This window comes from Microcaecilia unicolor, chromosome 9 (assembly GCF_901765095.1).
Source record: "Microcaecilia unicolor chromosome 9, aMicUni1.1, whole genome shotgun sequence".
Lineage (NCBI taxonomy): Eukaryota > Metazoa > Chordata > Amphibia > Gymnophiona > Siphonopidae > Microcaecilia > Microcaecilia unicolor.
The window spans coordinates 35,010,280-35,032,922 of NC_044039.1; the positions used below are offsets into that span (position 1 = coordinate 35,010,280).

A 22,643-nucleotide genomic window follows, 5' to 3' on the forward strand; every position below is an offset into this window, starting at 1 on the left:
CTAGTGGTCGTCGCATCCTCTCTGCAAAAGGAGGGGATTCTGGTGCACCCCTACCTAGATGACTGGCTCATTCGAGCAGCTTCTTTCGAGGAGAGTTTACGAGCAATGACTCGGATGATCCGCCTTCTGCAATCCCTAGGTTGGGTCATCTATTTTCCCAAATGTCACTTGCATCCATTGCAGTCCCTGGAGTATCTGGGTGTTCAGTTCAACACTTGGACGGGGACGGTGTCTCTCCCATCTACTCGCAGTCTTCGACTCAGACTCAATTGCGCAGATTATTGCACTCCCCAGCTCCGACAGCCTGGAACTATGTGCAGGTGTTAGGCTCAATGGCTTCCACCTTAGACGTGATAACGTGGACCCAGAGTCATATGCGACCTCTCCAATTACATCTGCTCAGCTGGTGGTCTCCCCTCTCGGAGGCGGGGGTGTCTATCCGGATGGTCCATTCCTTTTTGCCTCAGGTAATTTCATGTTTTCACCTTAGTCAATCGCTGATGTTGCCAGCGTTTCACAGGGAGCATTACCCTGAGGACTTTAGGGCCCCTTCCTTGTCTGGACGTCCGGCGCATCCTCCTTCAGTATCTGGAAGTGGTGAACGAGTTTCAGCATTCGGATCATCTTTTTGTACTTTTTTAGGTTCACAAGAAGGGTCTTATGGCTTTGAAAGCCACAGTGGCCCGCTGGCTACGGGAAGCAATAGCTTCAGCGTACTTGTCTATGGGGAGGTCTTCCCCCTTACACATCCAGGCCCATTCTACTAGGGCACAGGCTTCTTTACACGCAGAGTCGCGGGCGGTGTCCTTGGAGGATATTTGCAGGGCTGCCACATGGACATTGACGCACACCTTTGCCAGGCATTATAAGGTGAATGTCGCAGCTCGGCAGGATGCAGTTTTCGGTGCATCGGTTCTCACAGTGGGGCTGGGGTTATCCCACCCTACTTGAGGACTTCTTTGGTACATCCCACAAGACTCTGGATGGATTGATCTGTGGAATGCTATGGAAGGAAAAATTATGTTTCTCACATGATAATTTTCTTTCCATTAGTCCCAACAGATCAATCCAGAGGCCCACCTTAAGTTTTTTCAACTATTGTTGCGTTTTTTGTAGTTTTGGATTATGCAGGGATTACTTTGACTGGTTTATTTTTTTTTTTTTTAAAGTTTGAACCAATGTTTGGATCTGTTTTTGATGTTCTCCCACAGTGGCTGTTGAGATTATTGCTTGTGGTAGCTGAAGAGGCAGGAGAGTGGGGAGTTCGTGTTCTTCCACTGCTTTGGTATCGTTCATACTGAGGCTGAAGTGGCTGCACATGACCACATATTGCAGACCTCGGAAGTTCTCTCTATCTTCACCTGCTGGTATGGGGACATAACCCACAAGTCTCTGGATTGATCTGTTGGGACTAATGGAAAGACAGTTCTCAGGTGAGAAACATAATTTTTCCATAACAGCCTAGAGCATTAAAAAGGATAGTAGTAGAGCAGGGCTCAAACTTTCTGTCTTAAAGAGTTATTTTCTGTCGTTTGCCTGGAGGAGAGGTAGCAGTTATTGTCCTGAATTAGATGTTGGTACTGTGAGGAAGGTAGAATAGATGCAAAGGGTCACTAGGACAATCTGATTATTATGTTAACTTTCAAAGGGTCTGTTTGAAGTAGTCCTTTTAGAATCAAAACTATATATAGAGAAAAAGTCCCAGGTAATCTTCTTTCTGAGAAGTTCTGAGACAAGAGGACATTTCTCTGGCTATGTGAACGTTATTTTGCTCTGTGCTTTGGTGATTTAAAGATTTGGGTTAAAAGAGGGAATTGTAGGTTTATTGATAGTTTGAATTTAAAAATGCTAACTTTCATTTCTATAGTAGTAAGGCAGCTGTTCTAGTTGGTGATTCGATCATTAGGCATGTAGCTGGGTGACTAGTGAATGTAAGGATTGCCTGGTCACTTGCCTATTTGATGTGAAGGTGGCGGGCCTCATGCATAACCTAGATAGGATTTTAGATAGTTCTGGGGAGGAGCCAGCTGTCTTGGTACATGGTGCTTATCAATAGCATAAGAAAATGTAGGAAGGACGTTCTGGAAGCCAAGTTTAAGCTCTTAGAAAGCTAAAATCCATCTTCCAGGGTGGCATTTTCGGAAATGCTCCCCGTTCCTTGCACAGGACCCAAGAGGCAGGCAGAGCTCCAAGGATCAATGCATGATTGAGACAATAGTGCAGGGATGAGGGATTTAGATTTGTTAGGAACTGGGTAACATTCTGAAAAGGGGGGAGCCTATTCGTAAAGGATGAACTCCATCTTAACCAGGATGGATCCAGTCTGCTGGCGCTAACATTTAAAAAGGAGAGAGAGCATTGGGGGGGGGAGAAGCCCATAGTTGCCCAAGGGCACATGGTTCGGTTTGGAGTATCCTTGAAGATAGTATTGAAACAGGACATTTAGGGAATCCTAATACAGAGGTTTCAACAGCGGTGAAAGAAAGCCAGGAGTGTTTAAGGGGAGAGCAGAGTAAAGGATGCGTAGTATCCCCATCAACTTCTAAGCAGCTTGTAAATGCAAGGAAAAAACAATTTGAAATGTCTGTATACAAATGCTAGAAGCCTAAAAAATAAGATTGGAGAGTTATAGAGGTAGTTATAAGAGGCATCTCAGAGACCTGGTGGAAGGAGGACAGATAATGGGACACTGTGCTAACAGAGTACAAATTATATCACAATGATAGAGTGGATTGAATTGGAGGGGGGGTTGCGCTATATGTTAAAGAAGGAATTGAGTCAAACAAAATAAACATTCTACATGAAACAGATAGCAACGTGGAATCCTTGTGGACAGAAATTCCATGTTTAAAAGGAAGGAGTATTCTGGTAGGGCTGTACTACCGTCCGCCAGGACAGAAAGAACAGACAGATGAAAAAATGTTTACAGAATTAGGAAAGCTGGCAAATTGGGCAGCAGTATAATAATAGATGGTTTCAATGAACCCTATATTGACTGGATAAATGTTACATCAGGGAGCGCTAGGGAGATAAAATTCTTAGACGTTAATAAATGGCTGCTTGGAGCAACTGGTCCAGGAACCGGCAAGAGGGGTTGTTATTTTAGATCTAGTTCTTAGGGATGCAGGGCATAGTACAAGAGGTAATGGTGTTTGGTCCACTGGGAAACAGTAATTGTAATGTGATCAAATTTGAGCTAATATTTGGAGTGAAATCACAAATGAAATCTACTGTAGCAACATTTAATTTTCAAAAGGGTGACTATAATAAAATGAGGAAAACTGTTAAACAGAAACTAAAAGGATCAGCTGCAAAGGTTAGAACTTGAAATCAGGCATGGACTTTGTTTAAAAATACTAACTTGGAAGTCCAGATCAGATGCATTCCAAGTATTTACAAAGGTGGAAAGAAGAGTAAATGATAGCCAGCATGGTTAAAAGGTGCAGTGAAAGAGGCTATTGGAGCCAAAAGAACATCCTTCAAAGAATGGAGAAAGGACCCAAATGAAAATAAGAAGCAACATAAGCACTTGCAAGTTAGATGCACAGCGTTAGGAGTGGAGGAGTGGCCTAGTGGTTAGGGTGGTGGACTTTGGTCCTGGAGAACTGAGGAACTGAGTTTGATTCCCGGCACAGGCAGCTCCTTGTGACTCTGGGCAAGTCACTTAACCCTCCATTGCCTGCCGCATTGAGCCTGCCATGAGTGGGAAAGTGCGGGGTACAAATGTAACAAAAATAAAAAAATAAAGAAGGCTAAAAGAGAATATAAAGAGATACTTGCCACAGAGGCAAAAACTCAGAGCAACAACTTTTTCAGGTACATCGGAAGCAGAAAATGGTTCTACCAGAAATGGTTTTCAAGGGTGATGTGGAGGAACTGAAAGAGATCTCAGTGAACCTGGAAGACATACTGAGCCAAATCAACAAATTCAAGAGTAGTAAATCACCTGGACCTTATAGCATGCACCAGAGGCATAGCTAGGTTTTGACGTCTGGGGGAGCAGACTTTGTAAAATAGGCACCAGACGTGGGCATAGTTTGACTGTTTCATTTTGGGGGCAAAAGGTGTGGCTTGGCACATTTGCATATTCATTTGCATATGTACATCTCATACATATTCGTTAAGGCCATTTAAAAAAACACACACGCACAAGACTAAAATGCTGAATATGAAGCCAGCATATCAAAAACAATAGGGCCAGACACTTTATGAAATAACACAAACCCCTACAAAAAGACACTCAAAATCTATACAGAAAACTTAACACACAAGAGCCCTAACTCACCTATGAAAATACCCTGGACCCTAGAGCACCAATATACCTGCTACTGAAAAATGGAACAAGCTGGACTGTTACACATTCCTACACAAAACACTGCATACTAGCAGAATCAGTCACCTCAGTCACATATGCAGAACACGGATAGACCCTCATGTGATTCAAAATAGGGAACCACAAAAAACATGCCCACAAAAACTGAAATATAGATCTCTTCAAGAAAGCCAGACTCTATAAGCAGTGCAAATACTGGTAAAAGAGAAACAGAAATGTATTTTCTCCTGTACTCTGCAAAATACAACAATACGAAAAAAAATGTATAAATTAGGCACATCTTAGTCCTTAAAAAGCATTAAATAAAAAGAATGTTTTGTTTTCTACCTTTGTTGTCTGAGCATTCTATTTTTCTAGTTGGGCTGGTCCCAGTCTCTTTTCCACTTTTCATGTGTCAGTCTTCTCCTAAATTCTTTTCCAGGTTGGCTTTTCCATTTCTTTGCTCTTCTCTTGTCTTCTTCCTGTCCTCTGCATCTGTCTGGCACTGATCTTTCATTTTATGTTTTTTCCCCACTTTTCTCTCACTCTTTAGTCCTTAGTATTCATCTACCTACTAGCTTTGACCATCTCCCTCTCATTCCCTTTCCAGCACTCCCATTCCCCCCCCCCCTCTATCTCTCCCTTACCCAGTCTCCTAAGTTCTTCTCCCATCTTTCACCCACTTCATAAGTGTTTTTCTGATTCTGCTGCTATCTGTCCTCTTAACTCCGTTTCCAGGGCTTCCTTTCCATTTATTTCTTTACTTTCCTCCTTTCTTCTTCATTTCTTGCTCTATATTCATAAGTAAAAGCTGGGTCCTCCGCTGACTTGACTGCCCAGTGGATCCAACTTCTGCCTATTTTCTCCATCCATGTGCAGTTTTTCTCCTCTCTTCCTTTTCCCTCATCTCATCTCCTTCCTCTCTCTTCCCTTCCCTCCATCCATGTCCAGCATTTCTTCTCTCTCCCTTCCCCTCCATCCATGTGCATCTCCTTACTCTGTCTTACCTCCCCTCCATCCATGTCCAGAATTTCTTCTCTCTCTCCTCCATCCATGTGCATCTCCTTCCTGTCTTCCCTTCCCTCCATCCATATCCAGCAATTCTCTCCTTGCCCTCGCCTCCATCCACCCACCCATATCCAGCAACCCTCCTCACTCCACTGCCCTTCCCTCCATCCATATCCAGCATTTCTGCTCACTCCCCTCCATCCATGTGCATATACTTCCTTCCCCTCCATCCATGTGCAGCACCTTCCCTCTTTCTCTCCTACCCTTCCATCCAGTGTCATCCCTCTTTCTCTCTCCATCCTTCCACCCATTACCCTCTCCCAATCCTTCTGTCCATTGTCTTCCTCTATCTCCCCTTCCTTCTAGACAGTTCTCTCTTTTGACCCTTTTCCATTCAGCATGTCCTCTCTCACCCCATCCTTCCAGTGTCTTTCCTCTTTCCCTCCCTACCAGCGTCTTTCCTCATTCTGCCCCCTCCTTCCAGCATTTTTCCTCTTTCTCCCTCCTTTCATCCAGCCAGCATTTCTCAGTCTGACAGCTAGGGTCTCCCCCAGTTTCTCCCCAGCAGCTTCTCTCTCTCTCCTGTCCATGTCCCCTCTTTCTCTCCCCATCTCTTTCTGGCTCTCCCCTGCTCTTTTCCATGTCCCCTCTTTCTCTCCCCATCTCTTTCTGGCTCTCCCCTGCTTATTTCCATGTCCCTGGCTCTCCCCTGCCCCTCTTTCTCTCCCCATCTCTTTCTGGCTCTCTCCTGCTTTTTTCCATGTCCCTGGCTCTCCCCTGCTCCTTTCCATGGCCCCTCTTTCTCGCCCCATCTCTTTCTGGCTCTCTCCTGCTTATTTCCATGTCCCTGGCTCTCCCCTGCCCCTCTTTCTCTCCCCATCTCTTTCTGGCTCTCTCCTGCTTTTTTCCATGTCCCTGGCTCTCCCCTGCTCCTTTCCATGGCCCCTCTTTCTCGCCCCATCTCTTTCTGGCTCTCTCCTGCTTTTTTCCATGTCCCTGGCTCTCCCCTGCTCCTTTCCATGGCCCCTCTTTCTCGCCCCATCTCTTTCTGGCTCTCTCCTGCTTTTTTCCATGTCCCTGGCTCTCCCCTGCTCTTTTCCATGGCCCCTCTTTCTCTCCCCATCTCTTTCTGGCTCTCCCCTGCTTTTTTTTCCATGTCCCTGGCTCTCCCCTGCTCCTTTCCATGGCCCCTCTTTCTCTCCCCTGGTCTTTTCCATGGCCCCTCTTTCTCTCCCTATCGTTCTCTGGCTCTCCACTGCTCTTGTCCATGTCCCCTGGCTCTCCCCTGCTCTCCCTCTCTCTCCTCCTACCGTTTCCAGCCAGTGGCCACATTCTCTTCTCTCCCTCCGGCCCGGGCCTCTTTACAGCAGCGCTGACACAAGAAGAAAAAGAAGCGCGGGGCCGCAGCAGCCTACAGACATGCGCTGTCGGCTCTGCCGGTCCTCTGCCCCCCAGAACGGGAAATTGATGTCACGGGGCAGAGACCAGCAGAGCAGACAGCGCATGTCTGAAGGCTGCTGCAGCCCCGCGCTTCTTTTTCTTCTTATGTTATGCTGGCTGATCAATGTAGGTCTCGTTCCTGGCTGCCGCTGCACTGCTCAACAGAAGCGGCGGCAGCAGAAGATTTCATCGGGCTATATTTGAAGAAGAAGGCAGGCGGGGCCGCAGGGAAGGTCACAGCTGGGCTTGCCTATGTAATAGGCGCCAGTTTTTTTGAAAAATCGATTTAGGGGAGCAACCGCTCCTCCTGCGCCCCACCTAGCTACGCTTTTGGCATGCACCCTAGGGGACTGAAAGAACTCAGACATGAAATTGCAAATCTGCCTTTGGTGATCTGTGTAACCTGCCGTTAAATCGTCCATAGTACCCTAAAATTGAAGGGAGGCCAATGTAATACAGATCTTTAAAAAGGGTTACAGGGGTCATCTGGAAAATTACAGACCGGTAAGCCTGACGTCAGTGTCGGGCAAAATAGTGGAAACTATTATAAAGTTTACCATTGGCTGAACTATGCCCAACAGGTTTCAATATCCAACATCAACCAAGACCAGGAAGATGGGTTGGAGGGGTAGCAGTCTTGGTTCGGGATACAGTCAAACTGCACAGAATATCCATCCCCCAGCTACATGAATCTGAAACTCTTTTAATACAACTTGAAGAAGAAGAGAAACCAATCTGGCTGCTCATGGTTTACAGAGCACCTCGTAACAACACATTATCTGTGCAAAAACTCCTAGAACTGATTACTCAAGTGACCCTGAATTACCCTAGGCCAGTGATGGCGAACCTTTCAGAGACCGAGTGCCCAAACAGCAACCCAAAATCGAATTATTTATCTCAAAGTGCCGGTACTCATTATGGGCGGGGTTACCACATATGACTCCACCCCTATGATAGCCACACCCCCTACACCAGCCATGGCGCATATAAACAGACATCACTGAAAATATTATACTAGTATAGAAGGAAAAAATAACATGATTTTTTTTCATCATAAATCATTTCTGTAAGCTGTTACAGCTCCAGTATACCCAGTGCAAAATAAGACAGCAGATGTAAATTCTCAAATTGGACATATTCTAAACACTAAAATGAAAATAAAATGATTTTTTCCTACCTTTGTTGTCTGGTGATTTTGTTTTTCTATCCATATTGGTCCAGTCTCTGATTCTGCTGCTATCTGTTCTCTTAACTCCGTTTCCAGGTCTTCCTTTCCATTTATTTCTTTACTTTCCTCCTTTCTTCTTCATTTCTTGCCCTCCATCTATGTCCAGCCACTCTCCTCTTCCCTCCAGCCACCCATGTCCAGCCACTCTCCTCTTCCCTCCAGCCACCCATGTCCAGCTGCCCTCCCTCCCGGCACCAGGCCGCCCTCCCTCCCAGCATCCAGCAGCACCCAGCCTCCCTCCCACCCACCCAGCACCCAACATCAGGCCTCCCACCCACCCAGCAGAAGCACCCAGTAGCAGGCCTCCCTCCCACCCAGCACCAGGCCTGCCGCCCTCCCTCCCAGCACCCAGCAGGCAGGCAGCCTCCCTCCCTCCCTCCCTCCCAGCACCAGGCAGGCACCCTCCATCCCTCCCTCCCAGCACCAGGCAGGCAGCCTCCCTCCTTCCCTCCCTCCCAGCACCAGGCAAGCATCCTCCCAGCACCAGGCCTGCCTCCCGCCCTCCCTCCAACCCAACAAGTATCAGGCCGCCCGCCCGTCCTCCCTCCCTCCCAGCACCAGGAACCCCCCTCCTCCTGTGAAATTTTAAAAGCCTACCGTTCCTCGGGGTTAAAGCAGCGTGCAGCGCCGGCAGCGAAGAAGCGCGTGTTCTTCGCTCGGCGCGCCTTCGGCCTTCCCTTCGGTTTCTGAAGCTCTGGTCCCGCCTATGAGGGGCGGGACCAGAGCTTGAGAAACCGAAGGGAAGGCCGAAGGCGCGCCGAGCGAAGAACACGCGCTTCTTCGCTGCCGGCGCTGCACGCTGCTTTAACCCCGAGGAACGGTAGGCTTTTAAAATTTCACAGGAGGAGGGGGGTTCCTGGTGCTGGGAGGGAGGGAGGACGGGCAGGCGGCCTGATACTAGTTGGGTTGGAGAGGGCGGGAGGCGGCGAACTATTCGGAGGGAGGGAGCGTGGGCGGACCAGCGACAGGCGCGCGTGCCAAGGGAGAGGGCTCTGCGTGCCCTCTCTGGCACGCGTGCCATAGGTTCGCCACCACTGCCCTAGGCTGGTGATCATGGGAGACTTCAATCTACACATCAAAACCCCAGATACCACCACAGCTGCCTTCTTGGACACGATGTCAGCACTAGGATTTACAGAGGTGATGAATTCTTCAACCCACAAAAAGGTTCACATACTAGACCTGGTATTCTACAAAGGGTTGGATATCTCAGAATAAATAAATTTATGCATAGAAAAAAAAAGAAAAACGGTTTCCCATTCTGGTGGCAGAAAAGGAATCAGCACAACAGCAGCACCACCAGGCTACCTGGAAGTTAGCAGCGTGGTTCCAGTTTCTACCGTTTCTGCAATTCTGCAGACGGGACAACGGAAACTATTTTAGATCACATTTTCCTCATTTTATTATAGTCGTCCTTTCAAAAATTAAATGCTGCTACAGTAGATTTCCTTTGTGATTTCACTCCAAATATTAACTCAGATTTGATCATGTTATAATTACTGTTTCCTGACAGACCGAACACCATTACCTCTTGTACTATGCCCTGCATCCCTAAGGACTAGATCTAAAATAGCTCCCCCTCTTGTCGGCTCCTGGACCAGTTGCTCCTAGAAGCAGCCATTTATTTCGTCTAAGAATTTTATCTCCCTAGCACTCTGATGTAACATTTATCCAGTCAATATTGGGGTAAGTGAAACCACCTCCAAGCAGCCATTTATTACGTCTAAGAATTTTATCTCCCTAGTGCTCCCTGATGTAACATTTATCCAGTCAATATAGGGGTAATTGAAACCATCTATTATACTGTTGCCCAATTTGCCAGCTTTCCTAATTCTGTAAACATGTTTTCATCTGTCTGTTCGTTTTGTCCTGGCGGACGGTAGTACAGCCCTACCAGAATACTCCTTCTTTTTAAACATGGAATTTCTGTCCATAAGGATTCCACGTTGCTATCTGTTTCATGTAGAATGTTTATTTTGTTTGACTCAATTCCCTCTTTAACATATAGTGCAACCCCCCCCCCCCCCTCCTCTAATTTGATCCACTCTATCATTGTGATATAATTTGTACTCTGTTAACAGTGTCCCATTATCTATCCTCCTTCCACCAGGTCTCTGAGATGCCTATTATATCTACCTCTATAACTCTCCAATCATAGCTACCATTCTTGGAAGCTCAACCAGGGACTGTTCTATAAAACCTCATTTAGCTGAGCTACCAGACTGTACCATGCTGCAACAGGTGCTGGGAGGGGCATATGCTGACTGTTGAGTGTTCTGTTATATCTGGGGAGAATGGGCTGTACTTTTATTGGATTAAAGTGGCCAAATAGATTTATTAGTCTCATTATATATAAAGAATCTGTGCAGCTCAGGGCACTAAAATGTTTGTCCTGTGGTTGCAACCAGTGTTTGAGTTCTAAAGCTTTAAGAGAGTTGGTTTGTACCCCTATCAAAGAGATTGTGTTTAGCAGGTGAATCCTCCCTAGTGCTAGCAAGCCCACTTTGCAAGGGAGACGGAACTAGGCTTCACACATCTGAGACTGATTTTTTTGGCTTATTGAACAAAAGCAAACTTCCTGGCAGAGTTATTAAGTAAACTAAAGGGTTTGTTCTAGAAGCAAGGAGAGTATGTATACTTGGACCTTTGGGATATGGTTGGTTGACTTATTCTGCTCCATACATCAATTCATTCTTTTTCAAGAAGTTCTTAAGTAGTAGCAGGACATTTGAGTCAGCTCTGAATTCTGAGGCTGTTGGAATCATGCTGACTTGTGCATTTTTCCCTAGCAGTCTTCTCAAGCATTATACTTGGAGCTGGAACAGAGCACTGGCAAGCTTGGTATCTTATTTCCCTGAATTCCTAATGAGGCTTCCCATTAGTAAAGTGACTGTAGCTCTTAACCTAAATACCCCAGTCAGTGACAAACAGTTTCTTGTCTCTGTTAAACCAAGAGCCCAAGGGACTCCAGGTATGGTTCTGGTTCACCTGGCAGTTGCAGGCCTTATCTGAAAGGATTGACTTTGCCAGATAAGATCTATGTGGAGGAGAGGCCATGTGGTTAGAGCACTAGTCTTGTAATCCAGATGTGGAGGGTTCAAATCCCACTGCTGCTCCTTGTGATCTTGGGCAAGTCACTTAAGCCTCGATTGCCAGAGATACGAAGGCGGTAGAACGAGAGGACATGAAATCAGATTGAAGGGGGGCAGACTCAAGAAAAATGTCAGGAAGTATTTCTTCACGGAGAGAGTGGTGGATGCTTGGAATGCCCTCCCGCGGGAGGTGGTGGAGAGGAAAACGGTAACGGAATTCAAACATGCGTGGGATAAACATAAAGGAATCCTGTTCAGAAGGAAAGGATCCTCAGGAGCTTAACCGAGATTGGATAGCAGAGCCGGTAGTGGGAGGCGGGGCTGGAGGTTGGGAGGCGGGGATAGTGCGGGGCAGACTTATACGGTCTGTGCCAGAGCCAGTGGTGGGAGGCGGGACTGGAGGTTGGGAGGCAGGGATAGCGCTGGGCAGACTTATACGGTCTGTGCCAGAGCCGGTGGTGGGAGGCGGGGATAGTGCTGGGCAGACTTATACGGTCTATGCCAGAGCCAGTGGTTGGGAGGCGGGGCTAGTGCTGGGCAGACTTATACGGTCTGTGCCCTGAAGAGCACAGGTACAAATCAAAGTAGGGTATACACAAAAGTAGCACACATGAGTTGTCTTGTTGGGCAGACTGGATGGACCGTGCAGGTCTTTTTCTGCCGTCATCTACTATGTTACTATGTATAAATTTAGATTGTGAGAAATATCTAGTGTACTTCTGACTATAATTCACCTTGAGCTACTACTGAAAAATGTGTGAGCAAAATCTAAATAAATAAATAAATAAAATAAATACATCTAAGGCATACATCTAAGTCACTCACCAGACTGAAAATTATTCTTAAGAATATGACATCATAAGATCTTAGGTCATTGCTTCTAATACAAACTCCAGGAATTACAAAGTAAACTACAATTATAGTAAAATACATTGAATCCTGAAACTCATACAGATTAAAGAATAGTAATAGTATTTAATATAACTATGAGATTAACAGTCTATATTGTGTTCAGTCTGTCTCCAGGGTTCAAATTTTGTAGTGTCAGTGTCCACAAAGCAGTAGAAGATCGTGAGATGGACATTCAAAATTAGATTCCTGCTTTAGAGACAATGATCCTGGCTGTAGAGTTTCTGGCTAACAGTGTAGAAAATGATAGCTTATAGTTTATTTAAGATTTGGTAAACTGCAGAGTCTGGTGAGCAAGTCAATTTGATTTGCAATAAAATCACAATACATAAAATTTGAAAGTAAATCCATAAAATGATAGGAAAGGTCTCACAAATATACCTACAAAGAATAACAAATCAACTGAGTGCAAGTACAGGCAGACAGAGTATCCAGTTGGGCACACTGACATATCCCCAAATGCCTTGTGAAAAAAAATGTTTTTACAGCTGTCTTGAACTTTGTGAATGATTGTTCCCCATGGATATCTTGCTTTCTTATTAAGGTTTGGTGGTAAGATGCATGTGGTGTAGATGTTGACCTGCAGATGGTTTATTCAAAAACAAACTAGCCAACATGCCCTTTGTTTTCTGGTAGGGAATTTTAGAGGAGATAGCATTTGTATTTTTCTGAAAGTAGCCAGTTAAATGTTTTATGCTTTTCACCAACAGCAACACCTATGGAAGGAAATATGCCCAGGGTATACTCAGTAAAAAAAAAAAAAAAAAAAAAATTGACTCCTAGAGGTTGAACAGCTTGTGAGGGAACAATTTAAAACTTTCTCCATTGTCACACAATCTGTTTCAGGTCTGTGGGTTGTGGCTGTGATCCAACAAGAATAGCAAATAGAATTTTGGTGTCTATCTTCATGAGGCTTTGAGCAATCTAGTAAAGCCACACATTAAATATCACATTTCTTCAGTTGGAAATTAATACAAACCATTGGTTCAGGCTTGTTGGCAAAAAGGTTTTCAGGGAACCTACTCAAAGTGTTTCAGTCAGCAGCCTTAAGAGATTGAAGAATTTTGTTAGCTAGATTCCCACCCCACCCACCTCAGCACTGACCTCTGACAGTATAGTTGAGGAGTATATTAGAGTAGAAATTCTTACCATCAGATTCATTCTGTTAACATAACAGCTGTATAACATCCAGCTGACCAACTCTCTCGGCTCTAACCCTCGCCTTCTCTTTGCCACGCTGAACTCACTCCTCAAAGTGCCTTCGCCCCCTACTCCCCCATCACTTTCTCCTCAGACTCTAGCCGAGTACTTTCATGACAAGGTTCAAAAGATTCTTAAATTCTCAATCAAACCACCTCCACCCTCCCCTAGTCCATTCTCCCAACCCTCCAACCCCTCCCTCCTTTTCCTCCTTCTCTGATGTCACTGGTGAGGAAACTGCACATCGTCTTTCCTCGTCCAAACGTACCACCTGCCCCTCTGATCCCATTCCCACTCACCTACTGAACACTATCTCCCCCACTGTCATCCCTTTTATCCGTCATATCCTCAATCTTTCGCTTTCCACTGCGATTGTTCCTGATGCCTTCAAACATACCGTAGTCACACCGCTTCTTAAAAAACCTTCACTGGACCCTACCTGCCCCTCTAGCTATCGGCCCATCTCCCTCATCCCTATCCTCTCCAAAATACTTCAGCGTGCTGTTCACCGCCGCTGCCTCGACTTCCTTTCATCTCGAGCTATTCTTGACCCACTCCAATCTGGCTTTCGCTCTCTTCACTCAACTGAAACGGCGCTTGCTAAAGTCTTCAGTGACCTGTTACAGGTCAAATCCACAGGTCTCTATTCTCATCCTCCTCGACCTATCTGCAGCTTTTGATACTGTTGATCACACCTTACTCCTTACTCCTTGATACATTATCCTCTCTTGGATTCCAGGGCCCTGTTCTTTCCTGGTTCTCTTCCTATCTCTCCCAACGTACTCTTAGCGTATACTCTGGTGGTTCTTCCTCCACATCTATCCCGCTAACAGTCGGTGTACCCCAAGGATCTGTCCTAGGACCTCTTCTCTTCTCCATCTATACCTCTTCCCTTGGTGCTCTGATCTCATCCCATGGCTTTCAAATACCACCTTTAAGCTGATGATACCCAGATCTACCTCTCCACACCAGATATCTCAGCTGAAATCCAGACCAAAGTATCGGCCTGCCTGGATGTCTCGCCACCACCTGAAACTAAACATGACCAAAACCGAGCTTCTCATCTTTCCCCCTAAACCTGCCTCTCCTCGCCCCCCGTTCTCTATTTCGGTAGATAACACTCTCATCCTCCCTCTCCCGTCTGCGCAGAACCTTGGAGTCATCTTTGACTCCTCTCTCTCCTTCTCTGCTCATATTTAGCAGATTACCAAAACCTGTCATTTCTTTCTCTATAATATCAACAAAATTCGCCCTTTCCTTTCCGAGGACGCTACCAAAACCCTTACCCACACCCTTATCACCTCTCGCCTAGACTACTGCAACTTGCTTCTCGCTGGTCTCCCGCTCAGCCGTCTCTCTCCCCTTCAATCTGTCCAAAAGTCTGCTGCGCGTCTTATATTCCGCCAGAGTCGCTATACTCACGTTAGCCCTCTCCTCAAGTTGCTTCACTGGCTCCCTATCTGCTTCCACATACAGTTCAAACTTCTCCTATTGACCTACAAGTGCATCCACTCCGCAGCTCCTCAGTACCTCTCCGCTCTCATATCTCCCTATACTCCTCCCCGTGAACTCTGTTCGCTAGGTAAATATCTCCTGTCGTCCCCCTTCTCCCCCACTGCTAACTGCAGGTTCCATTCCTTCTATCTCGCTGCTCCCTATGCCTGGAATAGACTCCCTGAGCTGGTATGTCAGTCTCTGGCTGTCTTCAAATCTAGGCTTAAAGCCCACTTCTTTGCTACTGCTTTCGACTCCTAACCATGACTGTCTTACTCAGTACCCTCACTTATCACCCCCACCACTGCAGTTTCTCCACCCCTAGCTGTCTTGTCTGTCCACTTTAGATTGTAAGCTCTGTTGAGCAAGGACTGTCTCTTCATGCTCATTTGTACAGCGCTGCATAAATCTAGTAGCGTAATCTAGTAGCGCTATAGAAATGTTTAGTAGTAATTGTTAAGATTAGTAAAGAAAATGTTAGGCAAAACTCTTGCAGAATTATTAGTTCTAATAGAACCCTGTGGGTTACTTTTTTCTGTTTGGGTTGCTGTTGATTATCATTGCATCAAGGAACATCTTTAGATTTGTTTTTCTTGAAAAAAAAAAATCAATACATGTACATAAACCCCTATGTGCGTAATTCAGATTTTTTTTTTTTTTTGTTATTTGGGGGGGTTGCTTTGTTTTGCATAGGTACCAGACTACTACAAAATAATTAAGAAGCCCATGGATATGTCTGTTATTAAAAAGAAGCTTCAGTCAACCTGTTTGCCTCATTATACCAAACCGGATGAGTTTGTGGCTGACATAAGGCTCATCTTCAGAAATTGTGCTGAATTTAATGAGGTAAGCAGACAAATCCTTCTAATAACTTGCTTTTGGGGAAAATTGAAGACAATATTGCATATAGTAGCAAACAGTATTCCTGTAATCATTAATACTGCCAACATAGATTATGTATTTGGTAGGTTCATTATGATGGGCAGGCATTCCTTCCATGGAGCATAAGAAAAGCAGTGTTCCTTGTCAGATTGCCAGTAAAGAAAAGGGAAATACAATTGTGAAATTCTGTTTTGCTGGGAAAGGGGGGATGTAAATGAATTTTGGCAGTTTTCTTCTACTCCTTTGGTCTTCCAGTCTTCTACTGTGAATGTATTGCCCTGAGCAGCTAGCTGGCATGTTGCCCCATATGTAATCTACCTGCGTAACCCAGCCAACACTGCAAAGGTTCTTGATCCGAGACTATTGACTGCATTGCCCTCCAGAACACTTGTATGCATGTAGTCTGAGGTGGTGGCAGCAGCATGAAGAACGAGGAAGTGTGGGTATGATGCACAGTTTGCCAGTTAGGGATCAGCAGTTACCTCTGCTGGGGTACACTGGTGGCTTAGATTTGTTTACAACAATGGATGCTTTGATGGGTTGCTAGCTACTACTTTACAAGCTTGTTTTTCTACCATGACCTATGGAACAACATTGTAAGAATGTGTGGGTGGACGACAAAGGTCGGGGGGAGCATGGGTAGGAGCAGCATGCAAGCATGCAGGTGGCATAACTGAATATTGTGGGTTTGTGCTCATAACTTTCCTGCCTAAATATTCTGTAACAACCACATTAGGTGATGTATGGTTAAGGTGATGTATGGTTAATATATATATATAAGATAGTTAACAGACCTTGGGACCTGTCTTGAAGAACTAGGACAGAAGTTGGAGCCCTGCTTACTCTTCTTACCTCTTTCCTCTCTCTCTCTCTCTCTCTCCCTCTCTCTCTCTCTCTCTCTCTCTCTCTCTTTCTTCCCCTCCACCCCCCCCCCCCCCCCCCCCCCACCACCACCACCACATTTCTTCTTATTGCTGCTGAAGAGGCCTGTGTCCTCAGCCACTTATAGGAATGCTTTGTGTTTTTGTTTCTATTGTTCTGTCATATGTGTATGACAAAAGAAATTTTGCTGATTAAATGTAATCCTTACAGGAAAGTATATGTATGCATTTTTGTTGGGACTAGGGGACCAACATATTTGGTGAGCCAGCCAGAAGCTCTCTGAGTGGGGATTGGACGGACATCCCCAAGGGTCAGCAAGTAGCGCCTCTTGTCTGACCTTTCCCTTGGGGGACCACCTGCCTGATTTACTTCTCGGCAGAGTTATTAAGTAAACTTCCGTAAGAAGTGTAAGCCTTGTTGATAATGAGAAGACCGCTGGAATAGTAGTCACTCGAGGGACTTTCCCGTGGTGAAGGTAGGACTGTATTTAACCACTATTTGTGTATTTTATATTTGTCATTTGAGTACATTGGCAGTTTCAGGTAAGCAATTTTTATGTGTTATAGTGTGTGCTTATTCTTTGTGGATTGAAGCTTTCACCTGTGCCCAGGAGACAGCTGCTGAAGCCACCCACTGCCTTATCCATGAAATCTTCCCCAGGTGGCTCATACCCTGATTGGCACTTCCTTGTCAGCATCAGTCTAGACTGCTCCAGCTCCTATGTATGCCTACTCTGTGGGTGATCTGGTATATCGGAAAGTTCTCAGTCGACATCAGTGGTGGATTCCACTTTTCTCTGGCCCACAGCTCATCACTGCTGTGACTCCCCAATCTGCAATTCTGGACTGTGACACTGGCAACACCTTTCCTCTCTGTGACTATGTCCCGCTCCTGTCTCTTCCTCCTCATTGGATTATGCATCCTCCTCCTCTGGACTCTTTGAACCCTAACATCTCCACCCACTAACTAAATGCTCCCTCCTGGACAACATGTGCAGCTGTTGACTGTCTCCACCCGCTCTGCTTCTTTAGTGGAATGTGTTTTTTGCAATAGGGCACCCAGTTCTACTGCGATGGGACTTTCATGGACTGCTGTACCCTGAATTCTTCTGCAGTTGCTGGTAATATCCCTTTTTTTAATTCCTCTTAGACTGCCTGCCGTAAATACCATGAGTTGGCTTGGCTGTCTGACCTATGGCCTCCTCTTTTCCCAGATATTCCCCCGCCACTTCTTGTGTCCCAAATTCCTTTCCTCCTCCTCCCCCATTCCTTTCCTCCCCCTCTCCCATTCTGTTTTTCTAATAAAGGCACACGGCTTTTCCTCGGCCATTCTAACTGTTCCCTCACTCATGCTATCAATGGCTCCTAGTATTATAGCAGTGGTTCCTTGGCTTCGTCCTTCTATCTCTTTTTTGACTTCTCCCCACGGGTCAATGCCTGTACCTTTCACTCGCTAGACCGGTCTGCTCCTTCCAGTTGGCCTTTTCCTGGTCCCTACATTTGCCAGTGCCACTAGAGCTATACCTGCCTCTTTACTGATTCCTCTAACTTCACTGATCAACCGTATGGCTACTTTCCTAATGGCACAGTTTCCCTAATCTTTCATAAGTACATAAGTATTGCCATTCTGGGACAGACCGAAGGTCCATCAAGCCTAGCATCTTGTTTGCAACAGTGGCCAATCCGGGTCACAAATACCTGGCAAGATCCAGAAAAAGTTCATTACATTTTATGCTGCTTATCCCAGAAATAGCAGTGGATTTTCCCCAAGTCAATTTAATAATAGTCTATGGACTTTTCTTTTAGGAAGTCATCCAGACCTTTTTTTTAAACCCTGCTAAGCTAACCGCCTTTACCACATTCTCTGGCAATGAATTCCAGAGTTAAATTACACGTTGAGTGAAGAAAATGTTTCTCCGATTCATATTAGATTTACTGCTTTGTTGCTTCATCACATGCCCCTTAGTCCTAGTATTTTTGGAAAGAGTAAACAAATGATTCATGTCTACCTGTTACACTCCATTCATTATTTTATAGACATCTATCATTTCTCCCCTTGGCCGTCTTTTCTCCAAGCTGAAGAGCCCTAGCCGCTTCAGCCTTTCCTCATAGGGAAGCCATCCCATCCCCTTTATCATTTTCGTCGCCCTTCTCTGTACCTTTTCTAATTCCACTATATCTTTTTTGAGATACGGCAACCAGAATTGAACACACCATTTGACGTGCGGTCGCACTATGGACCGATACAAAGGCGTTATAATGTCCTCACTTTTGGTTTCCATTCCTTTCCTAATATTACCTAACATTCTATTTGTTTTCTTAGCCGCTGCAGCACACTGAGCAGAGGGTTTCAGTGTATCATCAACAACGACACTGAGATTTCTTTCTTGGTCTATGACTCCTAACGTGGAACCTTACATTACATAGCTATAGTTCAGGTTTCTCTTTCCCACATGCATCACTTCGCACTTGCTCACATTAAACATCATCTGCCATTTAGTCTCCCAGTCTCGTAAGGTCCTCTTGTAATTTTTCACAATCCTCTCGCAATTTAACAACTTTGAATAACTTTGTATTGTCAGCAGATTTAATTACCTCACTAGTTACTCCCATCTCTAGGTCATTTCTAAATATGTTAAAAAGCAGCAGTCCCAGCACAGACCCCAGCGGAACCTCACTACTCTTCGCCTTTGAGAATACTGACCATTTAACCCTACTTTAACCAGTTTTTAATCCACAGTAGGACACTACCTCCTTTCCCATGACTCTCCAATTTCTTCTGGAGTCTTTCATGAGGTACTTTATCATGGGCTACCCTCCAATCATCCGGTACCACAATCGACTTTAAAGATAAATTACATATTACTAGCAATAGTTCCGCCAGTTCATTTTCCAATTCTATCAGTGCTGTGGGATGAATACCATCTGGTCCAGGAGTTTTGCTGCTCGTCAATTTGTCAAATTGCCCTATTACATCCTGTAGGTTTATAGAGATTTCATTGGACAAACAATCTGCTGTTTTACATGCTATTCACAATGTGTCTCTTATGTTGGCTTCTCTGCCTATATGGGTGCCTTTTAATTTTTCTTGGTGGACTTCTCTTTCTGCCTGATTTTCCTCTTTGGCCCCAACCCTCCATAGTCTTGTTTTGACTCTGTGTTTCCTCTATCTGTTGTTCTGCGTTTATTATCTTCCTCTTTGTCTTCCCTTTGGCCGTTCTACCTCTCCCTCTCATATTCTTGGTCAAAAGACTTGCTTGCCACACCCATCTCTCCCTCTTGAGTTCACATACACCCCTCTTCAGCCTTGGCAATCTCCCTCTGAGGTATATTCCTCCCTCTCTACCCTTTCACCTCATGCCTAAGACCCCTTGCTGCATCCAGCCTCAGCCCGTTTCCTTTGTTACCCTTGGCACCCCTCTGGTCGCTTGATCAGCAGAGGGGGGAGTATATATGGGTGCTAGCTGAATGACTTCACATGAAGAACTAGGCATCTGAGTGTGGGTATGATGCACAGTTTGCCCACTGGGGATTAGTGGTTACCTGTGGATGGGGACATTAGTAGCTTAGAGTTGTTTAGCAACCCATCAAAGCACTCATTGTTGTAACAACTTCATTACAAGCTTGTTTTGTACAGTGACCTTTGGAACATGGAACAACAGTGTGGGGGGGGGGGGGCAGGATCAACATGCAGGTGGCTTAACCGAATTTTGTGGGTTTGTGCTCGTAACTAAATATGCTGAATAGCCATATATGTACTTCCGTGTGGGGAAGCAGCTGTAACAACCACATTAGGTGATGTTTGGTTAAAATATATATATGCATTGCCCTCCAGGATACTGTATTCATGTGGTCTGTAGTGGTGGAAGCAGCACTGACAACTAAGGATTCCTTCATGTCTATAGCCCTAGTTGGCCTGAGAATCAGTAGGGACTCTTGTATTGAATCCAGCTTTCTTTTAAATGGCATTGCCTTTGTATTAGTCTAGTCCAAGGAAACAGTACAAAAATATTCAGCTGTGACAAAAAGGCTGAAAGTCATTGTGGTTTGCATCAGTGTTTCTGAACTGCTTGCCATAGCAGTGTTGTGGTATCTGATAAGATATGCCATAGAAAAGTCAGTTTCCTGATTTCTAAAGTATAAACTATCAGCTGGGCTCTACTTTCAACACCTTCCAACTGTGAAAGATTTTATTAGTGTCTTTCAAATATACGGGTGCTCCTTTCTTAAAACACATGTGGTAATGCATGCCTCTCCTTTCTAGCTACATCATGAGCTCTGAGAAACAAGTGCAACATGCACATAGCACCTTGTTCAAGTTTTTTCCATCCACTTTTATACCAAGGATGAATGTGACAAGTGAAGCGTAGTCTTGTACATTGGATTTGACTCTAGGAATAGCAGCAGCAGGAAGACTGTGGCAGCTATATGTTTAAGCTCAGTGGCAGCTAATGAGATCATGCCTGTTGGTCTACACTACAAGGATTCTCTGTTCTCCTGCATTTGTTTGTGGAGGTAAAAGTTCCAGCTCTCTTGAGCATCCCTGATATTGAGAAAACTCCCTCGTTGTGACCAGGGGAGAAGTAATTGGCCTTGAATTTAACAGCCCCATTTTGAAAAGTTGGTCCGTGTTTAGAGGTAGTGTGGAAGGCTGCTCATACAGTGAACTGAGGAGATGGAAGATAGTAAAGAGGAGTCGCTAAAAGTATCAGTGCGTATGGAGAAAGTGAAACAGAAGGCAGCAGTAGAAGCTGGGAGGAGCCCCTGTGGCAGGGCAGATCCCTCTTTATGTGACAGCAGAGCCAAATGTGGGTGGAACCCAAGGAAGTAGTGCTGAAAACTTGATGAAGCTGTGCATAATCCACGGATGGAACTTGTAGTTCATTGTGTCATACCAGAGGAGCTATGGAGGTAGTTAGAAAAGCTCATAGGTAACATCTAGAGGGACAAACTGAACATTTAGCTGCATACTTTGTGTATGCATGTCTTTTTATCTCTATATTGGAGATTGTTGGTTCTCCTAAACCAACCCATACTACTGACATTTGCTACTTTTTTTTTTTCTTTCTTTTTTTTTTTTTTTAATGTATTTATTTATAACATTTCTATTATTACAAGTACATAAACTTGATGAGAAAATTGGCAAAATGAGGTTACATTATTCGAAGAAAAAAATATTAATTTCTACATACTCAAACCAATAAAGTCCACTATAAGGGAGTTCAAAAACATATAGTTGAAGATTTCAAGAAAATAAACATTTTACAACTGGCAGACAGGCGTATTTTAAACACTTTTTCAAAGTTCAAACATTATTAGTTGGAGAACTTGTTCCAGCTATTCTTCTAGATGTTATAAAAGTTTCTAATTGATAAGGATCATGAAACACATATTTTTCAGACCGATAGGTAATTAAACATCTGCACAGAAATTTTAAGAAAAAAGTAGCTCCCATTTGTATCGTTTCCTGCTGCTTCTGAAGAAATTTTTTCCGGCGCGCCTGTGTCTCTCTCGATACATCAGGGTATACATTAATTTTTTGACCCTTAAAAGTTTTGTCTCGATTTTTGAAGAATAATTTTAATAACCATAGTTTATCCGGTAACAATGCTACCGTAGCCACCAAAGTGGCTGGTAGCACTTGGTCTGTATCTGAGGATTCTAGTAAGACTGAAACATCAAGGGGTTGATTCTCCGAAATTTGTTGATTCCTGGGCGGTAGATAAAAGACTTGTGCCAATGGAGGTAAATTCTCCTCTTTTATCTGGAGAATTTCTGTGAAATACAGTTTTAACATCTCCCTAGGGGATATTAATTGTAAATAAGGAAAATTTATAAAACGCAAATTATTTCTTGAGAAATTCTCCAGAATCTCTGTCTTCTTAAACTGGTAAAGTCTTTTAACAGTTTGTTGGACTTCCTGCAACTGTTGTAGGTCTTTCTCTTGTTTTTCAACTTGTGTATTCAGTTGTTTTACTTTATCTTCCACCCGTTCAACTTCTTGTTTAATTCTCTGTACTTGGGGAATTAGCGCTCTGCCTAAATCTACTATTAATGTCCAAAGGCAGTCTAACATGACTTCGGGAGGTTTAGTTTGAGGAAGTGCAAAAGTAAAAGTTCCTACCTCCGTCTGTTGTTGCTGTAAGGAAATTCCTTCCAAACTAGAAACGTTTTGTTCCTCCCTTGCTGTTTCGGCC

At 44.6% G+C, this 22,643-nt stretch overlaps 1 protein-coding gene across 1 annotated transcript in view; it reads left to right on the plus strand.

Moving 5' to 3' along the window:
* Nucleotides 1-22,643, plus strand: part of TRIM24 (tripartite motif containing 24) — a 387,425-nt gene that overhangs the window by 359,159 nt on the left and 5,623 nt on the right. Inside the window, exon 18 of the mRNA XM_030214266.1 lies at nucleotides 15,377-15,529. Coding sequence (XP_030070126.1) covers nucleotides 15,377-15,529 — 153 coding nt within the window. The remainder of the gene's footprint in view (nucleotides 1-15,376; nucleotides 15,530-22,643) is intronic.